Source organism: Rutidosis leptorrhynchoides, unplaced genomic scaffold (assembly GCF_046630445.1).
Source record: "Rutidosis leptorrhynchoides isolate AG116_Rl617_1_P2 unplaced genomic scaffold, CSIRO_AGI_Rlap_v1 contig257, whole genome shotgun sequence".
In the NCBI taxonomy this organism is placed as follows: Eukaryota; Viridiplantae; Streptophyta; class Magnoliopsida; order Asterales; family Asteraceae; genus Rutidosis; species Rutidosis leptorrhynchoides.
Window position 1 is genome coordinate 1 of NW_027266504.1, and position 25,896 is coordinate 25,896.

The 25,896-nt window shown below is 33.6% G+C and overlaps 3 protein-coding genes and 1 pseudogene across 3 annotated transcripts; 2 read left to right on the forward strand and 2 right to left on the reverse strand.

Annotated features, from left to right (window-relative positions):
- Window positions 1–3: 3 nt before the first annotated feature.
- On the forward strand, window positions 4–3,819 carry LOC139882304 (acetyl-CoA carboxylase 1-like; annotated as a pseudogene).
- A 1,605-nt stretch (window positions 3,820–5,424) lies between these two features.
- On the reverse strand, window positions 5,425–7,323 carry LOC139882306 (phytoene synthase 2, chloroplastic-like). Its single transcript, XM_071866656.1, has 6 exons — window positions 6,897–7,323; window positions 6,734–6,784; window positions 6,464–6,636; window positions 6,128–6,363; window positions 5,726–5,918; window positions 5,425–5,619 (listed from the first exon to the last, which is right to left on the reverse strand). Exons 1-6 carry the CDS (start codon window positions 7,321–7,323, stop codon window positions 5,425–5,427), a joined length of 1,275 nt encoding a protein of 424 aa, XP_071722757.1.
- A 5,189-nt stretch (window positions 7,324–12,512) lies between these two features.
- LOC139882307 (uncharacterized) lies at window positions 12,513–13,124 on the reverse strand. Its single transcript, XM_071866657.1, has 2 exons — window positions 13,103–13,124; window positions 12,513–13,054 (listed from the first exon to the last, which is right to left on the reverse strand). Exons 1-2 carry the CDS (start codon window positions 13,122–13,124, stop codon window positions 12,513–12,515), a joined length of 564 nt encoding a protein of 187 aa, XP_071722758.1.
- A 644-nt stretch (window positions 13,125–13,768) lies between these two features.
- LOC139882308 (protein SET DOMAIN GROUP 40) lies at window positions 13,769–23,215 on the forward strand. The gene is made up of 8 exons (XM_071866658.1): window positions 13,769–13,917; window positions 14,028–14,178; window positions 14,266–14,397; window positions 14,509–14,649; window positions 14,757–15,008; window positions 15,268–15,862; window positions 22,622–22,776; window positions 23,183–23,215. The coding sequence occupies exons 1-8, from the start codon at window positions 13,769–13,771 to the stop codon at window positions 23,213–23,215; spliced, it is 1,608 nt and encodes a 535-aa protein (XP_071722759.1).
- The last annotated feature ends 2,681 nt before the right edge of the window (window positions 23,216–25,896 follow it).

Here is a 25,896-nt window from a genome sequence, read left to right on the forward strand (position 1 = left end):
AAAGAAAAGAATGGATCCGAAGAACAATTATCCGAGAAACCACAGGTTGAGAAACATAATAAGAGAAAATGGGGAGCTATGGTTATTATCAAATCTCTCCAGTTTCTACCAGCTATTATAATCACCGCACTAAAGGAAACAGCCCATAACCTTCAGGGAGACAATTCAGATGGATCTGTTGGTTCGTCCGACTTTGGAAACATGCTGCATATTGCCATGGTGGGAATCAACAATCCAATGAGTTTACTTCAAGATAGGTATAGTAAATCAAACTCGAATGAATTGAAAATGATTGTTTTTGGGTAAACTCTCATCACACATTTAATTCAACAATGAATTGCATATTTTCTTTCTTATGATATTTGACTCCTTGCAGTGGTGATGAAGATCATGCCCAAGAGAGAATTAAAAAGTTGACCCAAATTATCAAAGAACAAGAGGTTGGTTTTAGTCTACGCGATGCAGGTGTTGGGGTCATTAGTTGTATCATACAGAGAGATGAAGGACGGACTCCTATGCGACACTCGTTTCACTGGTCAACTGACAAGCAACATTACGAGGAAGAGCCTTTAATGCATCACCTGGAGCCTCCTCTATCTATCTATCTTGAATTGGTTTGCATTCTATCTAACTCCTTTTTTTTTCCTCTCTCTTTTCATCAAGACTAAGACATTATAAATAATCAAGTCAGGTCAGAAAATGATTGTGAACATTTGTTATGATCCAGGATAAGCTTAAAGGCTATGAGAATGTGCGGTATACTCCTTCCCAGGACCGTCAATGGCACTTGTACAATGTTGTAGATAAGCCAATACCAATCCAGAGGATGTTTCTGAGAACACTAGTAAGGCAGCCAATATCAAATGACAGTTTTAGTGCATATCACGGGCTTGACTCAGAGACATCTCAGAGGCTATGGTCTATGTCTTATACTTCTAGGAGCATTTTGAGGTCTTTGTTGACTGCCATGGAGGAGTTGGAACTCAATTCCCATAATGCTGCTACAAAATCAGACTATGCTCATATATACCTTTGTATTTTACATGAGCAGCATATTGATGATCTTGTACCTTACCCTAGGTGAGTATTATGTTTTTCTTTTCTAAAGGATAATTCAGTGAATTTCATGTACAAACTCTTATATGTGAAATCATGTCACGCAGGCAAGTCGAAGTAGATAGCGATCTAGAAGAAGTTGCAGTTGGCAAACTCTTAGAAGACATGGCTAGGGAAATTCATGCATCTGTTGGTGTCAGAATGTATAGATTAGGCGTTTGTGAATGGGAAGTGAAGTTGTGGATGTCAACTTCTGGACAGGTTAGTGGTGCTTGGAGAGTCATTGTAACGACTGTGACTGGACACACCTGCACATTGCATGTAAGTTTTTATATATTAAGTAGAAAGAAAGTAAGAATCGAGACTTTTGCTTGAACTTGAGCTGTATATAATTATTTTGCTTGATAAAACATTCAGACATATTGAGAACTAGAGGATTCCAAAACCAATAATCATTTATTGGTGTACCATTCACTCTCTGGGAAAGGCTCTCTACATGGTTTACCTATAACTGCACAGTACCAGCCACTCGGTGTTCTTGATCGGAAGCGTCTTGTGGCAAGGAGAAGTAGCACTATGTACTGCTATGATTTTCCACTGGTGAGCTTTTTTTGTCATTTGTCGAGATAGATATGGTTTTTTGATCTCTTAATGTAATACTCATGAAGAAACTGCCTTTCAGGCATTTAAGGTGGCTTCGGAGCAACTGTGGGCATCACAATCACCAGGTAGCAGAAAAGTAAAGAGTAAATCTCTTCTTAAAGTCTCAGAACTCAAATTTTCCGACTCGAGAGGTAGCTGGGGTACCCCTCTGGTTGCCACTGAGCGTGCACCTGGACTCAACAACATCGAAGGTTGGTTGGTCAGATGAGTCAAGTCCGGAAAGTGGTTTTCAGTACTTATATTTAAGTGCCGATGATTATGCTCGAGTTGGATCATATGTAATAGCATATGAGATGAAGCTTGAAAGTGGAAAAATCAGATGGGTGGTAGATACCATCGTTGGTAAGGAGGATGAACTCGGTGTCGAGAACTTGACGGGAAGTGGGGCCATTGCTGGTGCTTTCTCGAGAGCGTACAAGGAAACCGTTACAATCGTATGTGACCGGAAGAACTGTTGGAATCGGTGCTCATATTTCTCGTCTTGGTATGCGTTGCATACAAAGACTCGATCAGCCGATTATTCTTGCTGGTTTCTCTGTTTTGAACAAACTTCTTGGCCGGGAGGTGTACAGCTCCGACATGCAACTTGGAGGACCTAAGATTATGGCATTCAATGGGGTTGCTCATCTTACCGTCTCTGATGATCTCGAAGGTGTATCAGCCATCATCAAGTGACTAAGTTGTGTTCCTGCCTTTGTAGGTGGTTCATTGCCCGTTTTGAGTCCCTCGGATCCTCCAGAAAGACCAGTGCAATATTTACCTGAAAATGCGTGTGATCCACGAGCTGCTATTTCTGGTACTTTGGAAGGCTCAGGGAAGTGGCTGGACGGTGTGTTTGATAAAGACACATTTATCGAGAGACTCGAAGGATGGGGCAGGACTGTTGTCACTGGAAGGGCAAAGCTTGGAGGAATTCCTGTCGGAATAATTGCAGTCGAGACACAAACCGTGATGCAAATGATCCCTGCCCATCCAGGTCAGCTTGATTCCCACAAAAGGGTGGTTCCTCAGGCCGGTCAAGTGTGGTTTCCTGACTCTGCGGCAAAAATGGCTCAGGCAATAATGGATTTCAACAGAGAAGAACTTCCACTTTTCATCCTCGCTAACTGGAGAGGGTTTTCTGGTGGACAACGAGATCTTTTAGAAGGGATCCTTCAGGCTGGATCAAACATTGTCGAGAGTCTTAGAAGGTATAATCAACCTGCTTTTGCATACATTCCGTTGATGGGTGAGATTCGAGGGTGGGACAAATGTGATTATTGACTCTGGGATGAATTCCGACCATTATGAGATATATGCTGATACTACTGCTAGAGGTAGTGCCCTAGAACCTGAAGGATTGATAGAGATTAAATTCAGGACCAAAGAGCATCTGGAATGCATGGGTCGACTCAATGGACAACTTATTGATTTGAAGGCAAAGATTCAAGAAGCAAAGAGTAGTGGGGCTCCCGGGGACATCGATTCCCTACAGTAGCAAATCAAAACTCGTTTGAAGACACTTTTGCCCATGTACACTCAGATAGCCACCAAGTTTGCTGACCTTCATGATACTTCCTACTATTTGCTTGCAAAGGGTGATATCAAGCAAGTCGTGGAGTGGAGTGGGTCCCGCTTATTCCTCTACAAAAGATCGAGCAGGAGAATCAGCGAGGCCTCTTTAGCAAAGACCGTGAAAGAAGCAGCCGGCGAAAAGCTTCCACTCAAAACCATGATGGAATTGATCAAGAGTTGGTTTTTGGATTCTGTTATTGGCAAGGGATACGAAAATGCTTGGATGGATGATGAACTTTTTGTCGGATGGAAAGAAAATCCAAGTAACTACGAAGAGAAACTAGAGGAATTGAGGGTCAAGAAAGTAATGTTTAAACTAACAGACATGGAAATTCAACATCAGATTTGCAAGCTTTACCACAAGGTCTTGCTGCCTTCCTAAGCAAGGTAACTTCATTAGTTTTTTCTTGCCTTGCAAGCAAGCATTCTTTTCTTTTAACTTGCATTTTAGACTTTTAGTTATTGATTACTTAAATCCGTTGCTTGCAGATTGATCCATCCAGCCTAGCAAAATTGATCGACGATTTGCGCAAGGCTCTCGAGTGAACTAAGGAAAACCTACAGGCATTGGGTTTCTACTTTCTAGTGGGCCCCTAGTATATTAGAATTGTCATATAAGTATAATAACAATTGGCCAATCAAGATTGCACACGTAGAAAGACGAACCAGAACTCGAGGGGGTTAAAGTGGAGTTAGCCTTCAACTGAGCAGGTACTAAAATAAGCCTACAAGTCAGGATATTCTAAACAAACTTACAACTCGGGAAGCTTTGAACAAAGATAAAACTCGGCAAGTTATAATTAAGCAAGCAAGTAGTGATAATGTTAACAAACTTACAAGTCGGGATACATTAATCAAGCTTAAAACTCGGGAAGTTTCCAAAAAGGCTACAGCTCTGGAATAATAAAAATGGATACCTTAAAGCTAGACGATGTGAGCTTCATGAATTATGCACCAAACTGCATCTTTTCTACAGAGAAAGGGTTCTTTCCTGGAGGAGTTTCTTTCATGATCAGAAGCTCGTTGATGGAAAAAGAGGAAGCTGATGATCAAATTTAAGAATTCATCAAAAAATACGGATCCATGACTCCAAAACACTACACTTATGAATAAGTTTAGAATTGAAAAATTCATTTCCACAAAACACTCAGCCTCAGAACATTCTATTGGGCGAGAAACACTGTGGCAAAATGTCTGATTTCGGCCTAGCAAAGCTGTGCAAAAAGGATCATAGTATTTTATCGACGAGGAACGATATGGCATAGTTCTCCTGAAATATTCTACAGAAGCTTTGGAGGCATATCACATAAGTCCGATGTGTATAGTTAAGAGAATGATGGTGGTTGACATGGTCCGAAGAGAAAAAGATCCTAACTATGAAAGGAGGGTAATATCGGAAAATAGAGAAATGTTATGTGGCGCCCGCTCCCCACCCTACTATTAGGATCGAGAACGGTGCCCTTTGGTACCTTCACTCGTCATAAATTCTCTCTTACGATCAACCACTCTAATCTCATCCGTCTCTCTAGAGTTTGCTTCCATGACGGGAATTGGTTTCTAGTTTATGAGTATGCTGCTAACGGAGCCTTGACATAATGGATTTATGATGGTAACAGCAGCGGTAAAGTTGTGAATTGGACGTAGAGAATGTCGATTGCATTAGATGTGGCAAGGGGAAGCATGCTAGATGGTGTTTTTCACTACTAGAACTGCCTGAACAACCGCTCTGATTCGTCCCTATATAAATCCGAGCCACCCGACAGGTTTGGCACCCTAACACTTTCTAGTAAATCGCTAACTTGAGCTTCACCAGTGCTAACGTTGGCCATCCCAACCTAGTTTCTCTCTTTTTCAAGTAGCAGTCTCACCTCACCACACCGCAACCAATTCTCACTTCAGTGAAGATTTTCGACTTGGCTTATTCCAGATCACATCACTTATAAAAGAGAAGTAGTACTGGCTAAAAAGCCTATTTGGCAATAAAACTACAACGTGTCATCCATAAGCAAAAATAATTTTTTAGACAGCTATACAATTAAATATGGATAACTATTAGTAACTATTATGTTTCTCAATGAATACTTGCCGGCTGCCTTTTTTTGGGGCAATTTTCGATTTACAGACTGATTTTAACTTTGCTCTAGTGACCTATCAATTGAAAATGTTCAGTTTTTTACTGACACCTGAAGATTTTATAGTTGGTCCGATAAGAGATTTTGCATAGGCCATCGGCAAAGCTGGTATCTTCTTGGCTTTGCTCACGTAAGCCCTCTTTGTAAAGTTATCGTAATCATTAGCTTCAATCGCGTCCAGTATTTGGCGATATAAAAACAAAGATGCCCAAACCTGAAACATTGAACATTATAACTTAGACACATTGCAAAAAGGGAAGAAAAAAAACTGCAAGTTGTATTAGAATGGAAATATATAATATAATGTCTTAATGACTTACAGGCCATCTACTAGCTGCACTAAGTTCAATAACTCCTGCCTCTGCCTTGTTGAAGAAGACTCTCGCTCTTTCTATTTGCTTCTTCATGAAGTTTCTCCATTTATCAGTCACTTTTCCCGCAAAAATGTCTTCATCGGAAAGTCCAGCATGCGCCAACTCATCTTGAGGTAGATAAATCCTTCCTCTTCTGGCACTGCAGAAAATAAATTAAAATAACCGTTAGCTGGAGTATTACCACAAACCATTTACTCCCTTGGTTTCCTTTTATATGGTACATTTCGTATTTACGCGCATTTTAGATAACATAGGTGAATAGAAAACTCCAGAGTATCTCTTTTTGTCGGTTGAAGCACGAATTACTGATTTGCCAAGTTAATTATAAGTTTGTTCAATTCTACTTACTCTTCTCCTACATCTCTGAGTATGTTGGTAAGCTGATTGGCAATCCCTAAAGCCAATGCTGCGTTGTAGACGCTCTCGGTCGACGCTTGGGATTCAGGTGCAATGCCCATTATTGGTACACTCATTAACCCAACTGTACCAGCCACATAATAACAATACAGATACAATTCATCAAAGTCCATGTATCTTGACTTTTTAAGGTCCATCCTCATTCCTTCGATCATATCTTTGAAAGGCTGCAAAATACAAAAAATAATTTCAAGTTCAAAATTTGTTCCATTCTCAAATATAAAGTTGTTCAACGGAAATATAAGTGTAGATTGATTATAACCTAACCTGAATATCAACAGGATAATTGGTAACTGTATCGGATAAAGCAGCGTCGAGCATGTCGAAAGGACGACACTGGAAAAGATCATCCAATCTTGCCTCCCATCTATCCAAAGCTTGTGGAGTGATATGAGAAGCATTTGGTCCATCAACAAGCTCATCTGTTCGCCTACACCACACTGTATCAAAATCTTCAGCTCGTAAGATTATTGACCAGAAGATTTAAATTTTTATCTCAAAAAGTAAACTTTATAAGATGTTGCTAGAAGTACTGACCATATATTGCCCAGATAGCTTTACGCCTTTCGGGTGTCATTAGCAAAGTTCCTGGAGAAAGAAAAAACATGCGTATGTAAGAAAATGACAACTTTCATTTGAGCTTGAACCTTAAATTAACTTAACTTCAAACAAAATCAAACAGTTGTGATGAGAAGTCTACCTAAATAAAATGTCTTGGCATACTCTGCACAAACTTCTCCACAACGATCATAAGCTTCACTCAGAAGGTTCAAATTACTCGGTAGAGGTTTGATTTTTACTTCAACATCATCCCCACTAAATTTTCTTTTAATTAAGGATGCTTGCTTCAACACAACATTATTAACCAATTGCTCAGAAGATATAGCCATTTCTCCAGTTGGACTTACTACCACATTTCTTATTACTGAGAAGCTTCTTCTTCCAGGATGCCTCAACTTTGAATTGTTGAAAGAGTTAGACTTCCATTTCTGTTTCCTTGTAGATGATGGTCTTGAAGATTCTATAAGCCGATTTCCATCTCGAATTTGATGATCTAGGAACCCAAAACAACTCGATGCTTCGGTATTGGGGGAGTTAACCCATTGTAAGGCCACAGACATGTTCATGTTTTAAAGTTGAGATTTATAATTACCCTTTTCACTTGAACCTTAACAGATCATTTTGCACACCAACAAAAACACCCTTATCCAACTGAAATGCCGATTCCTTCAACTTTCTGTTACTGAACCAGAAATCAGGATGATGTGTGCTAGAGACTCTGCAAAAGTTCATAGCAACAATACAAAAACCAAATTATATCAGTAATGGGGTTCCTAAGTTATTCTAACAGAGCCTTACAACTTGAACAGCAAGTTTTTTAACTGTGACCAGATAAGAGATCATTTGGTTTCAAAAGAACAATCTTTTTAAACTATTAAATTCAAAGTTTCCAACTTTCAGGAAAATAAACTATACCCAATTAAAAAATGGAATGTACTGAGAATCAATATATTCATAAATTAAACAAGAACAAAATACCTGTTGTTGGTTAGCTGAACAAAGAGGATGCTTTTTCTCACACAAAGAGAGCTTCCAATGAAATTGCAAGTATTGACGCCAAAAGCCAACAAAAATAACTAACAACGAAACGACCACTAAAAGTTTCGTAGAAAATTCAGGTTTTTATTTTGAATATTGGACAAAAAATTTATACTTTATTTTGTGGTATGTAATGGAATTGGGTTGAGCATTTAAGCTTTTGCTTGGTACTCCACTATTTAACAAAATAAAAATAAAAATAAAAATACAGCAGCTGAAGCAGAGCCACTCGTTTAACAGTCTTTGGGTTTTTAGTGCATGAGGGAAACTTGCACAGCTGGAAAAGCCTGGAATATCATATGGATATTCCTCCGGATTCCAACCCGACCCATTTAAACCATACTAGATTACTCTTTCCTGTCCATGTCGCTCAATGCAATTACGAATCTTATTGATATAATTAATGATACAAAAATCTGTCTTCGAATTCATAAATATTTATGCAATATTTATGCAAATAAAATAATTATAATTATTGATTTTCTTTATATAATTAATACAATCTACTCATTATTCAAGGTATGTTCCCTCATAAAACAAATACGTATCCAAAAGAAAAAATGTTTAACGGATCATAAAAAGACTAAAAAATTAATTCAAATGGAGTTTATAATACGTTAGGATATCAAAACAAATTTTATTATTCGATATTTAAAGTAGATCAAGAATATATTTTTGAAATTTAAAATATTGGATATTTTTTTCAATATCCAAAACAAATATCTATTTTTCTTAAAATTGAACTAATAATCTCGTAATAAAAAAAATATGTAATCATTATATCTTGTAATAATCAGCTAAATATTCTGGGTTTTTTTTTTGGTTAGTACTCTACTGCTTTTGCACTTTTCGCATAATTACTTATATTTACGTACGTGTAATATCATTTATATTCTTCGTGAACCAAATTAATAAGAAGGCCAAATCAAATGTGATTCGGATCCGGATAGGAGAGAAATGGAGCAAAACCCGAATAGGCTACAGAAAAGCGAAAGAGGAGGGAAAAGGGTTGACAAAAGTGCATCCACGTGGAAGATAGCGTTATCAAATGGAAAGTACTGGGACTGGGTGTACAAAGTGGTCTACGACCTCATTTTGGTTCACGTGGCAGCTCCTCAGTGACTAAACAAGCAGCTGTACCAGATCCTGCACATGAAGGTGCTTGTGGGGCCCGAAAGTGGAAAAAATTTCAATCTAAAAATTAGATTTTCATCGTAAAACTTTTGCTTGATGGAGCAAATTGTCATTATGTAATATGTAGAGTTGAATCCGATCGAATCTAACAATACGGTTCGATTCCAGAAAACCCAACTTTTGGTCTCTCAAGTTTCATCCATAATAATTTTTTAGTCTTCATATTTTTCAGTTAGTCTAAGAAACATTTACGTTTTCATATATCTGCCAAAATGATTTCTCAGCCGTCAACTCCTCTCATATGACCCCTATGTGGCGTCATCTCATGCCTAGTCAGCTAACGGAACCACATAATTTCGACACGTGGCAGCTGACGCATAAAAAATTTGACACGTCAACCAGAATTAATACAGATAACAAAATCGAACCAGTTTGGTGCGGTTCAAGAACGAACTGGTTCAGGTCGGTTCAGTTCGGTTCACAGACGAACCGCTTTGGATCGGTCCAGTCCGGTCCGGTTCAATTTTAAAAAAAATGATATTTTTTTTCGTAAATTTGGATTTTTTTTTTAAATCTTTAATTTTTTTTATAAATTATAAATATTTTTTAAATAATTTGGTCCCGTTCATTTTTTTCCTTTTTATAAATTATAAATATTTATTAAATTTATTTTTTACATTTTCATTATTATAAATTAATTAATCATATTTTATAAATAATTGTTTGTAATTTTTTCTATAAATGAATTAAATTTTTAAAAACTATTACAAATAATGAACATTTTTTAAAATTATTGATGTACAGAGGGCAATTTTCAAAATAATTATTTTTAATTATTTTAATTTTAGCTACTTTAAAAATATTTTTGTATTAAAATTTAAAACGTTTTGAACTATTTATGTTGTTTATCGCAAACTTAGACAAATTTTCTATTTAAAAACATAAAAACATCCATTTTTATTAGGGATGAAAGTTTTCGGTTCGATTTTAAGCTGAAAAACTAACCGAACCGATTACTATCGATTTTGATCGGTTGGGTGCAATCGATTTCAAATTTTATTCTTTAACTGAACCGAGTTTTTCGGTTTGATTCGGTGCAATCGGTTTTTCAACTACCTCATCTATTTTTTTTATCTTGATTGATATGATCCATTCTAAATCGATTCACCTCTCACATACAATCAAACAAAGGAAAAAATAAATATATCGATTCACGTCTTTGACAAACTTTACCCGTGAAGTATAAAAAGGAAGATCAAGACCGGATGAAACGTTAAAGGATAAAATGATAAATGTATATTTCATTTCGAACAAAAACGCGCCAAATGGAATAACATTTCTCTCATTTAAAAGAGTAATTTTAAAATAATCATTTTTATTTTTTAATTACTTTAACATTAATTATTTTTAAAATTTAAAATATAAAGATAGTAATCGGTTCGGTTAGTTTTTCAGCGTAAAACCGAACCGAAAACTTCACCCCTAGTAAAAATGGATGTTTTTATGTTTTTAGATGGCCAATTTATCTAAGTTTGTCATAAAAAACGGACCAAAACGTTTTAAATTTTAATAAAAAAATATTTTTAAAATCAAAAAAATCAAAATAATTAAAAATGATTATTTTGAAAATTGCCCTCTTTACATCAATAATTTTAAAAATTGTTCATTATTTTTAATAAATTTTAAAAATTTAATTAATTTATAGGAAAATTAAACAATTATTTATAAAATATGATTAATTAATTTATAATAATAAAAATTTAAAAGATAAATTTAATAAATATTTATAATTTATAAAAAAATTGAACTGGACCAAATTATATATAAAATATAAATAATTAATTTATAATAATGAAAATTTAAAAGATAAATTTCAAAAATATTTATAATTTATAAAAAGAATTCAAAAAAAAATCCAAATTTTACAAAAAAAATATTTTTTAAAAAAAACTGAAAATTATTATTTTTTAAAAAATTGAACCGAACCAGTTCGTCATTGACGTGTCAAATTTTTGTGATAATACAGTGGTTGACGTGTCAAATTTTTTATGCGTCAGCTGACACGTGTCGAAATTATGTGGCTTTGTTAGCTGACTAGGCATGAGATGTCGCCATACAGTGTCACATAGGTGCCACATGGGAGGAGTTGACAGCAGAGCGATCATTTCGGCGGATATATGGAAACGTGAAGGTTTCTTAAGCCAACGGAAAAACGTGAGGGACTAAAAAAGTGCTATGGATGAATCGTGAGGACCAAAAGTTGAGTTTTCTCGTTCGAATTCACAAGTCGACTCAAAATCGATCGATAATATTTTTTATCGAATGGCGATTGCAATGAAACCGGTTGATTAGGAAAATTTATTACTACCCGTCCGAAAATACCTGCACATAAATAAAGATGCATGTATTTTCGGACGAAAGGGTATATAAAGAGGGACCATGGACAATCCGGTTCAAACTTCAAACTGAAAATGACCGTGCGGATCTCTCTAGTAGATACTTATGTGGTGGTTAAAATAATTAAATAGAAATGTCGAAGGACAGAACAAAACATCACGAAGGAGTGTTTGTTTGTTTGTGTTCTTTTATATATAGTTAATTTAAGAAATAGTCCAAAAGTGGGAAATGTGACGCAAGTAGTCCATAATATGGGGCGGTGTCCATTCATTTTACGCACGAGTTTCGCGGACATTTATGAGACACGTCGCCATTTCCCACTTTTCATTATTCTACTAAGTATAATTATGTATTCCACGTCATTTTTTGGTTTACACGTCAGCATTTTCTATGTGTAAAAATGCTGTGCAACGAGGAAGTCGAAGCATGTAATGTGTATGGGTAGTAAATAACTACGTAGTTCATGAGGAGTCATCCAATTTCAATCGAATTATATACTCACTAATGATGACTAAGCCAATTATTAGTTAGTATACGTGTATAAATATTGTGACTTTGTAGAGAAATCTAGATCGATATTACAAATGAAACGTGATGGACGAAAACAAGAGATTTTGAGTTGGCGGAAAACGTGAGGATTGAAAATGTGTTACAGATGAAACGTGATCCACAAATTCTCGTTACTTTTTCATGCATTAATTTAAAGATCTTGAGGTATATATTATGATATATTATTATTTCTTTTATTTTCATTTAATTGTCGCTAATATAAAACAGAGATAATAACGAATAGTATACATGTATTCCCATTGATGATGCTCTAAATGAGCCAACACGATATTAAGTACTCAAAACTTACACTATACTAAATACTATACGTACTATTTTTTTTGAAGTAAAACTATACGTACTATCAGACAATAAGTTAGGGCGAGCAATTCATATATACTTGTATTGTATGAGTACAGTAAAATCTCGATAAATAAATGTTCGATAAATGAATAATCTCGACAAATGAATAATTTTTTCCGGTCCCGATTTGGGCTAAGAGAAATGAATAATTTCGCTAAATGCATTATTGAATAATTTTCTTAAAATTCTTAAAAATCCTAGGTAAATATAAATGAATAATCATCACATTTTAAAATATATATATATATATATATAAATATATAGAGATTTTTTTTCAAGCAACAATATTCATACAATAAGTCATTCTTTTATAAAAAAATGAGTCTATAGTTTTTTGCTTTTTTTTCCCACCAAAATTCATCTCATTCTTTATTTTTCCTAGCGCCAGCAAAACTTGAAGATTATTCTGCTCGTGTTGTAGAAAGTAGTTCCGTAAGGTAATTATTGCTTGATATGCTTCTTTTGATGACACATTTTGTGTGACGCTACTATCATCTGGTTCTGGATCATTCTCATCATTCAGTACAGACTCAATAATTTCATCGTCTGTAGGCAATTCCATAACGACATCATTCTCGTTAGGATAGTTCAAAAGATGTTCGACGTCCATCACATTTCTATATTGTAATTTAGAAATGACATCCGTTAATCCTTCGATATCTTCTTCTAATTCTTCAACTTCTGCTTCGGGAACATCGAGTTCTTCAGATCGTATCTTGCAATGTCGGAAACAATTTGCAATGGTTGTTTCCTTTACATCAAATCTCCAAGCCAAGGTAGCAAAGTTAATAGCATCGAGAATGTTAATACATTGTACTGTACATGAAAAAATGAATAAAAAAACTAATGCATAATAAAAAAAACCTTTAAATGAATAAAAATTCATTTATCGATAAATGAATAATATATTCATTTATCGATAAATAAATAATTTCGCTAAACGAATATTTTTTTCTGGTCCCAAAAATATTCATTTATCGAGATTTTTACTGTACATTTATACAACACATTTCGACAGTGACACAACATTGGTGAGCACGTGTTACGTCACGCTGAGTTATTTAATTTCATTTGGCCACATGACAGACTAGTTTATAGTTGGCGAATTTTATACCTATCCAAATTTTTATCGTAGTAAATCTAAGACATCCATCCCCTTCTTGAATTTGAATGTTCGAATCCCGCCAGAACTATATAAAAAAAATGTATTGTAGCCAGCTGAATTAATTCACTAGATATGCATGTATAACTAACTTTTTTTTTGAAGTTTATGTATAACTAACTTACCTTACCTACATGCTAAATAAAATCGACGACAACAAAAATATAAAATCGACAAAGTTTGGGTTGGGTTCATTTTGACATGTTTAAATGTTTGGGCTTTAATATGGGCCAAAGCCCAAATTTGAATTCTAACTAATGGGCAGTGAAAAGTCTTAATGGCCCATGTTTCAAATAAATACTGTATTTTATTTTATTTTTTTGTTAGCAAGCAGCGAGAGTGAGCTTTGTTTGTATTGTCAACGAAGGATGGAAGAAGAAGATGAAGAAGAAGGAAAGCTTGATAGTTTTCTGAATTGGGCATCACGTATTGGGATTTCTGATTCTCCAAACACTTCCAATTCTCAAACATGTTTGGGTTATTCTCTCAAAGTCTCTAGCTTTCCTGATGCAGGCGGGTGTGTGTGTGTATAATTGTTTAATGTTCATGATACTGAAATGGGTTTTGTTGATTTGAAGTCAATTTCGTTATATGTAATCGTGTTATGGTGAAATTGATTTGGTACAGGAGAGGTTTAGGAGCTGTTCGTGATCTTAAAAAAGGAGAATTGATTCTCATAGTGCCAAAATCTGCTTTAATCACTACACAAGCATTATCTCTGAATGATCACAAGCTCTCTGTTGCTCTCTGTTCTTATCCTTTTCTCTCCTCTACCCAGGTTTACTTCTTTACACTTCTCTTTTGTTAACATCAAAACGATAAAGATTGAGTTCTTATGTAATATGTTTTGAAATGTGTAATGCAGAGATTGATTGTATGCTTATTGTATGAAATGGGTAAAGGGAAGAGTTCATGTTGGTTCACTTACTTGTTTCATTTGCCACGCGCCTATGATGTGCTTGCCACTTTCTGTGATTTCGAGAAGGAAGCTTTCCAGGTTCAGCTTCTTTCAACAAGAGAAATCGTTTCTTTGTTATTGCAAAACTAGTATCAATATTTCTCTCTTCAATCAGTATACATACTTTAGAATGTTTTTTTGTTAATTTAGGTAGATGATGCTATTTGGGCTACTGAAAAGGCTGTAGCGAAGGCTGAATCGGAATGGAAAGAATCTAAGGCATTGCTTGATGAACTTCAGCTTAAGCCTCAACTACGTACAATTAGAGCATGGCTTTGGGCTTTTGGAACTGTAAGAATTCTTTAATTGATTCACTTTTCGTTATATGGATGATGACACTTTATAATGCTTATGTTGTTATTTCCATATCATGTGAAATGAGAAATCTTTGTCAACAGATATCCTCGCGTACATTGCATGTACCATGGGATGAAGCTGGGTGCTTGTGTCCTGTGGGAGACCTGTTCAATTACGCTGCGCCCGGCGAAGAGCTTTCTTCTTTCTCCTCTATTCAAAATGAGGAGGTCATAGATGGAGTAGATGCTGACCAATTTGATTCTAACTCCCAGAGACTAACAGATGGTGGTTTTGAAGATGATCTTGATGCTTACTGCTTCTATGCTAGGAAAAACTATCGAAAAGGAGATCAGGTATTACAAATTTGAAATATGGAACCATTGCAGCATTCTTTTATAGTCTTGTTCTTTATATGACCCTCTATTTATATTTGTGTTTCTACATACATTTCGTAGTATGTGTCTATTTTTCTCTGTGTCTGTCTTTTGAGGAACCATTTTTGGATTTAATGGCCAAGAGTCAGTGACCATTTGTTTCCTTTGATTTACATTTCTATGTTTCCCTTGTAAAAATTCCATAAATGACTTTGGAACGACTTATTTATGTTTCCAGGTTCTCCTAAGCTATGGAATGTATACAAATTTGGAACTTCTCGAGCACTACGGTTTTCTTCTGAATGAAAATCAGAATGACAAAGTTTTCATACCCTTAGAACCCGATATCTACAGCTCCAGTTCATGGCCCAAGGACTCCCTTTACATCCACCCAAGTGGAAAGCCATCATTTGCTCTGTTATCCGCTTTACGGCTACACGCAACTCCGCAAAGCCAACGGAAGTCAGTCGGACACCTTTTGTATTCAGGATCTCAAGTCTCGATAGAGAACGAAACTTCCATCATGAAATGGATATCAGAGAAATGCATGGCTATTTTGAAGAATCTACCAACTTCAATTGAAGAAGATAATTTGTTGCTCTCGGCCATCGATAGAATCCAGAATTCGTCTACGGAGTTGGAGGTTGAGGAAATTCAATCAATCGTTGGTCGCGAAGCATTAAATTTCTTAGAAGTGGACGTCCATTGTAGTGGTGGAAGTTTATCTAAGAAAAGTAGAAGTAGAATAGATAGATGGAGACTTGCTGTAGAGTGGAGGTTGATGTATAAGAATAGTCTTCTTCATTCCATTCGTTATTGTGCTGAAACAGTCAGTTCTTCTCGGTCAAATCGTTAAACAGAATGGAGGTTGACGCTTCATTATTTAATGAATTATTGACCTTAATCATCAAGTTTAACGCAAGAGGTCAACAATTACATAATGATCAGATTTTCAATCAATTCCAATCACGATTTTCTAATGGCAAAAATTCAACTATAAAATGTAACTTTTATTTTTTATATGTCAGATACGAGCTATCCTTCCAAAATCCGTCCATCCAAAAATCGAAATCTAAATCTCACACTTCAACAGATATTATTGGATCACGTCCTGATTGGCAAATCAATATCAAAAGGAATGGAACGGTTCTAACCAAAAACATCCACAAATGCCAGCACAAGATTCTTATATTTTAAAGATCTTAACGATTCACCGTCTCATCTGAAAGAGATTGTTGCTTCCGGACCCCATGACATTAGTCTGTTTGGAAAATTACCATGTAATTGGGGTAATAACACAGTTTGACGTGTTTGGATGACCATATAATTATTTGGCCCCATGTAGTTGCGTGTAATTTGGAAGCTCCAATTATACAGTTTTAATTCCGATCTCTTCATGAGCATTGGTGCAATTATACGATGTAATTACACAATTTAAATTTTTTTTAATTATATTATTTATATTTTATATTATTTATAATTACACAGTTGTAATTACACGATATTAACCAAATAACATAAAAAAACTAATTTATACGTAATTACACATATATATAATTACACTCAAATAATTATACGGATATATAATTACATACGACTATCAAACATACTCAAAAGGGATTATGATTATTTTAATTATGAGCCTTAAAATGTCAAAATTTTAGATCGATTAGGAGTGGCTGGAAATCAAAATGTTTCAAAAGGCATGAATTGAACGCTCACGTGAACAAAAGTTAATGCTTAGAAATTTTGCTACGTTAATTATCATGTTAACAATTTTAACGAAAAATTAATACTATATGATTATGTTTTAGATTCAATATTGATTAATAATTAAAGTTGGGGAACGGGCCGGTTAATCTAGAAAAAACTTAGGAAGCTGTGGGGATATTTTCCCCAATTAAAATGGACTTTAAACCTTAGTAGTTGAGTAATGTTTGTGCATCGCCTCTATAAGAACCTAAATCTAACGGTTTCCAGATTCACCAATTCATCTCTGAGAATTATTGTATCTATATATACTAATCAGTGACGGAAAGATCGTACATTTAAAAATTAATAATTTAAATATATTATATATAATTATTTATATTAAATATTATTAAATATATGTTAAATATTATATAAAAAAGAATTATTTTAATTTTATATCAATTATAATTATTTTGATTTTATTTCAAAATCTACAATCCTATTAGAATCAAAATTTTATTTTGTTTTCAAAAATAATAAACATAGCAAACGTAAAAATTACATATCAAGATTTGATTTCATAATAATATTTATAATTGCATCTAAAACAATTCAGTTTTTCATATTGTTTGAAATATAAAATATGTTCATTTTAATTAAGAATAGGAAAATAAATATAGGGAATAATAATTTAACAAAAAATTAAAAAGAAAAAAAATATATATTATATTTTGATTAGAAATATTTTTTTAATAATATGTCCGTTTGAATAGGAAAAAAGAAGATATGTCTATTTTAATTATAAATAGGAAAAAGAATATAATGAATTTTAATTAGAAAAAATTATTAATTGTTGGAAAAATAAGATATCCCCGTTTTAATTAAGAATACAAAAAAAATATAGTCGATTTTATTAGGAATAATAGCTTAAAAAAAAATTAAAAAAATAATATATATTGTAATTTGATTAGGAATAATTTTTTTTAATAATATGTCCATTTAAATAGGAAAAAAGAATACATGCTCATTTTAATTAGGAATAGGAAAAAATATGATGAATTTTAATCAGCAAAAATTATTTAATAAGAAAATTAAAATGTATATATAATGTATTATAATTTTTTTAGGAATAATTTTTTAAATAATAGATAGGAAATTGATTAGGAATAAAATTATTATATTAGAAAGAAATAATTGATAGAATTTTATTAGGAATCATTATTGTTTTTATTGTGTTTTGATTTCATAATTAAAATAGAAAAAAAATAATATCATTGACTTATAATTATAACTTAAAACCTAGTTAAACTCAAATTCTAAAATACATATGTCACATTACTATTCATCAATAAATCACCATGTGTCGAATTTTGATTTGACAATAAAATTTGCAATTGAATTTACAATTGAAACAAATTGAAACAAATTTAAAATTTAAAAAGTCTCGCTATTGTCTATATAAGATTTTGACGCATCCTATAATAACACGATCTATAATCAAGATATTGAAAAGATAATTACTTCAATATAATTTCGTTGATTACACAACAATAGAATGTTATTATCGTGGGAAAAAAAACGATCACAATAAAAACAAAACAAACCTTCACCTAATTAAAAAAAAAACTCATCGATCACAATAAAAACAAAACAAAAATTTTATTAATTAATTAAATAAGTAGTAGTGTACTGATGAGGAAAAAAATCCCGAAGCTTTTTTTTGAAAGAAATAAAGCTAGCTTAGCAAAAAAAAATCGTACGGGAAACTTTTGTTCTTACAGGTATGAATTTAGTATGGTGCATATAGCTATATATATACTCGTAAAGCAAAGATAAAAGAGAATATGAATCTCATATGATTAGGAATAAGTAATTGGTATATGATTAGGAATAAGTAATAGGTAGAATTTTATTAGGAATCATTATTTTATTGTGTTTTGATTTCTTAATTAGAATAGGGAGAAAATAATATTGACCTAAAATTATAACTTGATTCCTAATTAAACTCAAAAACTTGATTTCTAATTAAAACGCCATGTGTCGGATGTTGATTTGACAATAAAATTTACAATTGAATTGCAATCGAAATAAATTGAACAAATTGAAAAGATTCTCTCTATTTTGTATATATAAGATAAGATATATTACTACTTTAATCGCCACTTTTTCAATATATTTTCGGACGAAAATAGTAGTATTTGAATAAAAATAATAATATACAAGTGATAATTAAAACATTCATTCGCTAGTCGTAATAAAGTTATGTAACCTGAAAACAAAATACAACAATCCAGTTTGATTCAAATAAAATAAAGAAGAGTAAACTGCTGTATGAGAAATACATCAATCGGCTTTTTTTTTTTTTATTTTTTTATTATTATTGTTTTCATATATTTTTTTTTTCATACAAAAGAAGGCTGGGGTGGCTACTGGCTAGGGATGAATTGGATCATGAAATGCATGATTGCCAGCACTGCCGGCTGGGCTTGATTTACTTGGATGTACAGCAATTTTGATTTGCTGGAGAGTTCCTCGTCGGCCAAATATGATTAAATCTGCATAAAATAATAATATAATATACATATATAATATATTATATATATATCTGATATCTATATACATAAATGTTGTCTTAGACAACGATATCTAATTTTACGAAGAAGGCAAATAAAGGCTTACTGGTTTCCGGGAATTTATTAGTACTGGCAGCCAATGGCATTTCTGATGAGATAAAAAAGAGAATGAAAAGCAAAGCAATTCCTGCACCTGTAATTAGACGTGAAGTCTTAGAAACCATCTGTTGCCTACTCTTACAATATTGTGGAATGGAATTCGACATTAATCTTTCCATTCATTATTTATAACACATAACCGTAGACATGGTCACCCGGACCCGAACCGGACTGGTCAAATAGGACCAAACCGATCAAACCTGACTCGACTTAAAATCTGAATTGGATTATTCGTAGAAACCAGTTCAAGGCCGGTTAAAAAATTTCGACCATGACCCGGCGGACCGAGTTCCACGTGTCACTATGATGACGTGAACAAATGAAAATGCGGCACGTGATAATATTTGATAATGTGGAAAAATTAAGTCGACATGTGGACAAATCGTAAAGTGACATGCGGTGATGACATGACACATGGACATGTCCGAGTTCATTGACCAACCCGTCATGCTCGTACGCTGACCAGGATCGAATCGGACCAGGTTGGGTTCGATTCTGATCCGGATCGGATCGATTCTTGACCATGTTTACATAAGCGGATTCCTTTCTTTTTCTTCTTCTTTGCCCAATAGTTTACAATATTCATAATGACTCGACGCGTAATGTTGCTCTGCAATTTTTTCACATCCCTTCTCTTTTCGAGTGGATTTTCACGCGGTTTAAAATGTAATGCTAGAAGACTCACTTTTCGGACACAGAACTGTCCATCTTTGTACATGATGACGCATCATCAGTAATGGTGGGCAATTAACCAATCGAATTACTGATCGAATCGATTTTAAAGAAGAATATATATTCAAAGGAAAACTTCGGTTTGACAAAACTCGATCTGAATTAATCAAAAACCGACTTATTTTAACCAAAATCAAACTGAATAGTTTTAGGATTTGGTTTCGGTTCGATTCGATCGTAATGTTTTGAAACTGTCTAGGGTTCCCACGAAAAAATGATTAAAAAATCGATTCGAAATGAATCAAACAGGACCGAACGATGCCATTGCCTATTAGTATTAGTCACCCTGCTTGAATACAACTAGCTACTAGCTAGCACGTAAGCAAGTTAGATTTATTTACAGCATTGGAAAATTACATCCAAACATAAATTAAAAATTTTCTTCCCCTTAAAATTTTCAATTAAGGGTTCTAAATCCTAATTTATATTTTACAAACAAAAAGGTTCAAAAGCATCATACGTGATTCTTCTAACGGTATATATATATGAAGTTACATGGTTTATTTTTTCGAACGTTTTAAATTGTATTGAAAATCAGTTTTAAAATGACTTTCAGATATATTAAATTTGTAACCGAAAGATATAGAGAGATGAACTCAGTTTTGTTATTACCTCAATTAATTTTTACAACTACAATTGCAATCCTTTGATAGAACAAGGATGTCTATTCTAGAGAAAGTATGATTTTATGAAAAAGTAAATCTACTTTACATATCTACTTGATTACAATAAAGGGAAGCTAATTAATTGTTTATTGTATTAGCTAACTACAATTGGTGTGAGGTCATCAAGATATTTGTATAATGAAAGCTTGCTTTTTAAAAAGAAGAGCTTGCGGTTGAAGCAAGAAGAAGAGAGAGTTGGACGAACGGGGCTGGGAAGATGAATGGGCCGAGATGCTGGAGCAAAACCGACGCTGTTCTGATTTCTCATTCTTCTCTTCGAACGGAACACTTCCTAAATATCAAATCCCTAAATCACACAACCATGCTCGTACGCTGAGCAGGATCGAATCGGACCTGGCTGGGTTCGATCCCAGGCTCTTGACCACGTCTACATAAGCACATTCCTTTCTTTTTCTTCTTCTTTGCCCAATAGATTAAAATATTCATAATGAATCGACGCGTAATGGGTGGGAGGACTTATTTACACCATTGTCTATTAGTATTAGTTACCCTGGTTGAGCACGTAAGCAAGTTAGACTTATTTACACCGAAAATTACATCCAAACTTAAAATAAAAATTTCTTTGCCTTCAAATTTTCAATCTATAAATTAAGGGTTTTAAATTCTAATTTTTATTTTATAAACATAAAAATTTAAGAGCCTTATGCGTGAGTCGTGACTCCTCTAACAGTATATATATATATATATATATATGAAGTTACATGATCCATTTTTTTGAACGTTTTAAATTGTACTGAGAATCAGTTTTGAAATTACTTTCGGTTACTCAATTAAAACAATAACTTAAAACTTTACAATGGAATAAAATTTCTTTTTTTTTTTTTGAGAGTTTGATTTATTTTTCTTCTTACAATTAAAATGTTAAGAATGATTTAGAGAGATTTAATGAATACTTAACAGTACAAATTAAGATATCAAAGAATTTGTACTAAGATAAGTACTGACGGTACATTCACTACTACTTTGCTCTTGCACACTACACAACTTACTACCAAATTTTTTTTTGCGGAAATAGTAAGTATAAACCTTTCCTGATATTGATGTTCGTTATTATTGTATGCCCATATAAAAGTCAACTACTTCAACAAAACAACAATAATTAGGATTTTGTGAGATCGTTCGTGTTCGGACACTCTATTCAAGGACGAGAGTACTCCACTCTTGTCTTTGGGCTCCAACAAATCTCTAATGATGGTAGATTCAGATTTGTCACTTTTCTAAGGATGAACAGCAACTCGGTCCTCAAGTACGATCTATTTTGAACAATGCTCTTCCTCAATCCAAGCAATGAATTTTTAAAATTCTACTCTAACCTATCTCTCAACTGAGTGACTACCACTCGATAATAACAAAGCCTCTCCCACAAAGCCACTAACCTTGAAGCATTATTTAGGCTAGATCGATACTAAAAAATGATCATCTATCAATAGCGTAGTTGTGGGATACAAAGAGAGAGCCGCTATTTGAGAGAACGACTCTTTAAACTCTTTTACTCTCTAGTAGCTTAACTTTTTATACGATAGTACGTAGCTGTGGGTGAGCGCCTCACCATCACCCGTGAACGCCATACATCTCTAGATTAACTTTAAAAAATTGAACCTATCAATACAAAGAAAATCGAAAGAAAACTAACTTTCCACCTTTTATCTCATTTGAAAAACTTGAAGTCTAGAGATAAGAGAAGTGACAAAAAAATTTCATACTACTACTAAAAGTAGTGTGCATCTATTTTTCTTTGTTATTGGGATAGGAGGAAATGGAAGGTGTATAGACTATAATGTAGTTATTCCAGGAGATGCTAAAATTTCAGTGAAAATGGAGGAACGAGAGCATTCTAATCGTGGCGAAAATTTCAAGCCTCGAAAGGTCATAGAGAAAGGTCGAACTTTTGTTAAGGCCGGAAGGGTAAGCATAGTTTTTTATTACTTGGATCAAGGCCTAAGTTTTATTAATTTTATGGTTTTTTTTTACGGTAACACAAATAAATATGTAAATTGATCGCATAAATATTTAATGTATATAATTAAATTTATATAAATATTGATCTAAAAAATAATAATATTTATAGATTTTAATTTAAAATATATGATAATTATTTTAATTTTTAAAATATAAGTCTATTGATTTTTTTTATTTATAAAATTTTGATTTGATAACAACATTTATAATTTATTATATAATATACATAAACAGATTTTTTTTAGTCTCCTCGAGTGTCCTCACTGCTGACAGCCGTAAGACTAATCTCTCGTTTCAACTGTCAACACACGAAATGGTAGAGAACTGGTCAGAAATTTTTTTTCATTTACAGAGACTGAGGATCGAATCTCCAAATACTGATTAAGAGACGAGACGCTCAATACATAAGCATATTTGAAATTACATAATTAGCATAGGCCACTATACGATAGGCCCTGAATACTACATTCGAATCCAGATATATCTGCCAATTACCAAAAATATTGGAAATTAATTGTGCTTCTTCAAATCACTAGCATAACAGAATTTTCACAAGGAAAGTTCGGAATGTTTGGAGACAAAATAATACTTATTGGTTTGCACTTCCTCGATTAAAGGTAAAATCGTGTTATCATGATCAATATGGATCTCTTTAGGAAATGCAATATAATAAACTCCTTTTTTTGTTTGATGTTAAACTCCTTAAGAAATGCAGTATAGGAATTTGTTAATATGACAAAATTTCAGGCAGAATATTGATAAAATGTATATGACTGATAAATTATATTGTACTATCCGTATAAGCACATTTCTACCTAAATTTACGTCTAAACTCAACTTTTCACTCGATTTCCTATTCGGTGACTAGAGAAATAATGAATCAAAATTTCTGTATATGTAAATTGTAATCCCTCACTCAGTCTCGTAGCCTTGGCCCTTGAGTGAGATATACTACGACTAACAAATGAACCTTTTTTTTTTTTTTATATTATTCATATAAGATTCTCCATATATTAAGTTAAATAGGTGATTAGTAAACTACTGTGTAAAAAATCAAGCGCAATTGTATAATTATTAAGCCCTTCATTGACCAAACTTAAACAAAAAAGCATTAATCTGTTTTTCTATAATCATAATTTTGTAAATTTTATCAAAGCAATATTCCAACTTTCTTTTCTAAGATATGTATATTCATGCTGTAAATGGGTAAGCACTAAAAATTGCTTAAATTTAGCATCATCAACCAAAGTTTTGGTTTTTAATTTTCACAAATTGCAGAAAGTTACCAAACTCTACTTAATTAAGTAGAGTTTGCGTTGGTATATATTACTAGTAGGGAAGGAGTATTATAAACTAGAAAATCACTAGCAAGTACTATTTCCTAGGAATTTCATATTTGAGAATTGAGACTATCTTCTCAACATCATTTTGTTGGAGACAAATCTTACAAATGGAACTTCTTAAATTGTTCATGTTCTTGATACCCTCTGTGCTTATAACTCAGAAGGAGAATAAAGAACATTCTAATGAAACTAGTCAAGTTTCAGGCTCTGATTCCTTCATCGACTTGGAACTTTCTCCTTGTCCAACACAAGAAATTGCATCCTAGTGAAAAGAAGGCCCCCACCGTGTCTTCTTCTTCTTCTTCCTCCCCCGCCTCTTGTTCATTGTCATCTCCGAGGCCTCACTCTCCGTCATCCCCAGTCTCGTTGTTCAAAACAGTATCTGCTTTCAAGAAATCCAAGTCGAAAAAAACCGAGGAGCCCATTATAGTTACCAGAGATTGCACCGTCGAGGGGGCATACAAATCGCCGCCGCCTTCGCGTACGGTGACATCCAAAAGCTTCTCAATTCACAAGTGGTTGAAGAAAATCAGTCAGGTTATCGTGTTGCCTGTAAGAATTTGAAAAGGAGCGGATCTTCCTTGGCTCTCAAGATGACGACAATGGCAAATAGCTATAAGACAAGAAGCGACTACGAGTTTCGCAATGAGCAGATTCAAACTGCTATCTTGTATTGCAAGCAATCGTATTACTCTTCAAAAGGTAACAAGTTAAGTAGTGCTCCCTCCGTCCCTAATTCATTTCACTTTTCCTATGCAAACTGCATAGTACATAAAAAAAAGTGACAATTAATTAGGGATAGAGTTAGGAATTACGATTTTAAGCTCGAATTTAGTTTTGGAATATTTTATTTTCTAACAAATTTGGTTCAGTTACAGGATCTGGTTCAATGTCAAGATGTTCAACTGATTCTTCACATGATCTGCTAGAGGTAAACTTATAATATCTCAATTGCAGAATATTCTTTTCTGATGTTGCTACTTTAATTAACTGATTTTCTTAATGGTCCATTTGGCAGATTCACGAGTTTCAACTTCATCTCCACAAAGTGATCTCTCTTCCCCAGATCTATCATCGGTTACTTCGGACAGAAATTCGATCTACGTTGAAGATCGAATGGGTTTAAAATGCAAGTCCCACAAATGGTTTCTGCTTAAAGATGAATTTCCTAGAATAGCTTCTTGTTAAGCAATATTTGTATACACAACATACTGTACATATGTAGTGGATTGGACTATTGGAGATTCTCTCTTCATAATAAAACTTTCGAATGTGTAAATTATTACATAGAAGTGGGCGACTGAGTCGCTCAAACTCGAGGACAATATTCTAAATTATTACATCCACAGTAGTAATATTGTTGAATTCTTGTGCAATCAGCAAATGGATTTAAGTGTACTAGAGGAACACATAGAAGTGGGCGACTGAGTCGCTCAGAAGCCTTTGCTTGTTTCTCCATCTTTAAGTTTCCAATCAAAACAGTACTAAATCATGGCTGCAATTACACAATTACGTAATGAGCCACAATGATAGCCAGGTTCCAACCAGGACAGGCTCTTCTTCCACCACCAAAAGGAATTCTGTCCTTTGTCAGTTTTGTTCAACAAGAATCTCTCGAGATAAAACTCGTCAGAAAACATTATAATGCATTAAAATATATTCACACAATGTTTATTAGTAGTTAATGAGATTAATTTGAGCTTTCTCCATCACATTCACATCA

Bases quoted from the DNA above. Each gene is read 5' to 3' on its own strand.
- LOC139882306 (XM_071866656.1), bottom strand. From the start codon at position 7,323: ATGAACATGTCTGTGGCCTTACAATGGGTTAACTCCCCCAATACCGAA. The intron at 6,785-6,896 runs GTAGACTTCTCA...TTCTTTCTCCAG, and splicing joins TGCCAAGACATTTTATTTAG to GAACTTTGCTAATGACACCC. The intron at 6,364-6,463 runs GTTAGGTTATAA...TGTATTTTGCAG, and splicing joins ATTATCCTGTTGATATTCAG to CCTTTCAAAGATATGATCGA.
- LOC139882307 (XM_071866657.1), bottom strand. From the start codon at position 13,124: ATGAATTTTTATTCATTTAAAG. The intron at 13,055-13,102 runs GTTTTTTTTATT...TTTCATGTACAG, and splicing joins GAATTTTTATTCATTTAAAG to TACAATGTATTAACATTCTC.
- LOC139882308 (XM_071866658.1), top strand. From the start codon at position 13,769: ATGGAAGAAGAAGATGAAGAAGAAGGAAAGCTTGATAGTTTTCTGAAT. The intron at 14,179-14,265 runs GTTTACTTCTTT...TGTGTAATGCAG, and splicing joins CTTTTCTCTCCTCTACCCAG to AGATTGATTGTATGCTTATT. The intron at 14,650-14,756 runs GTAAGAATTCTT...CTTTGTCAACAG, and splicing joins GGCTTTGGGCTTTTGGAACT to ATATCCTCGCGTACATTGCA.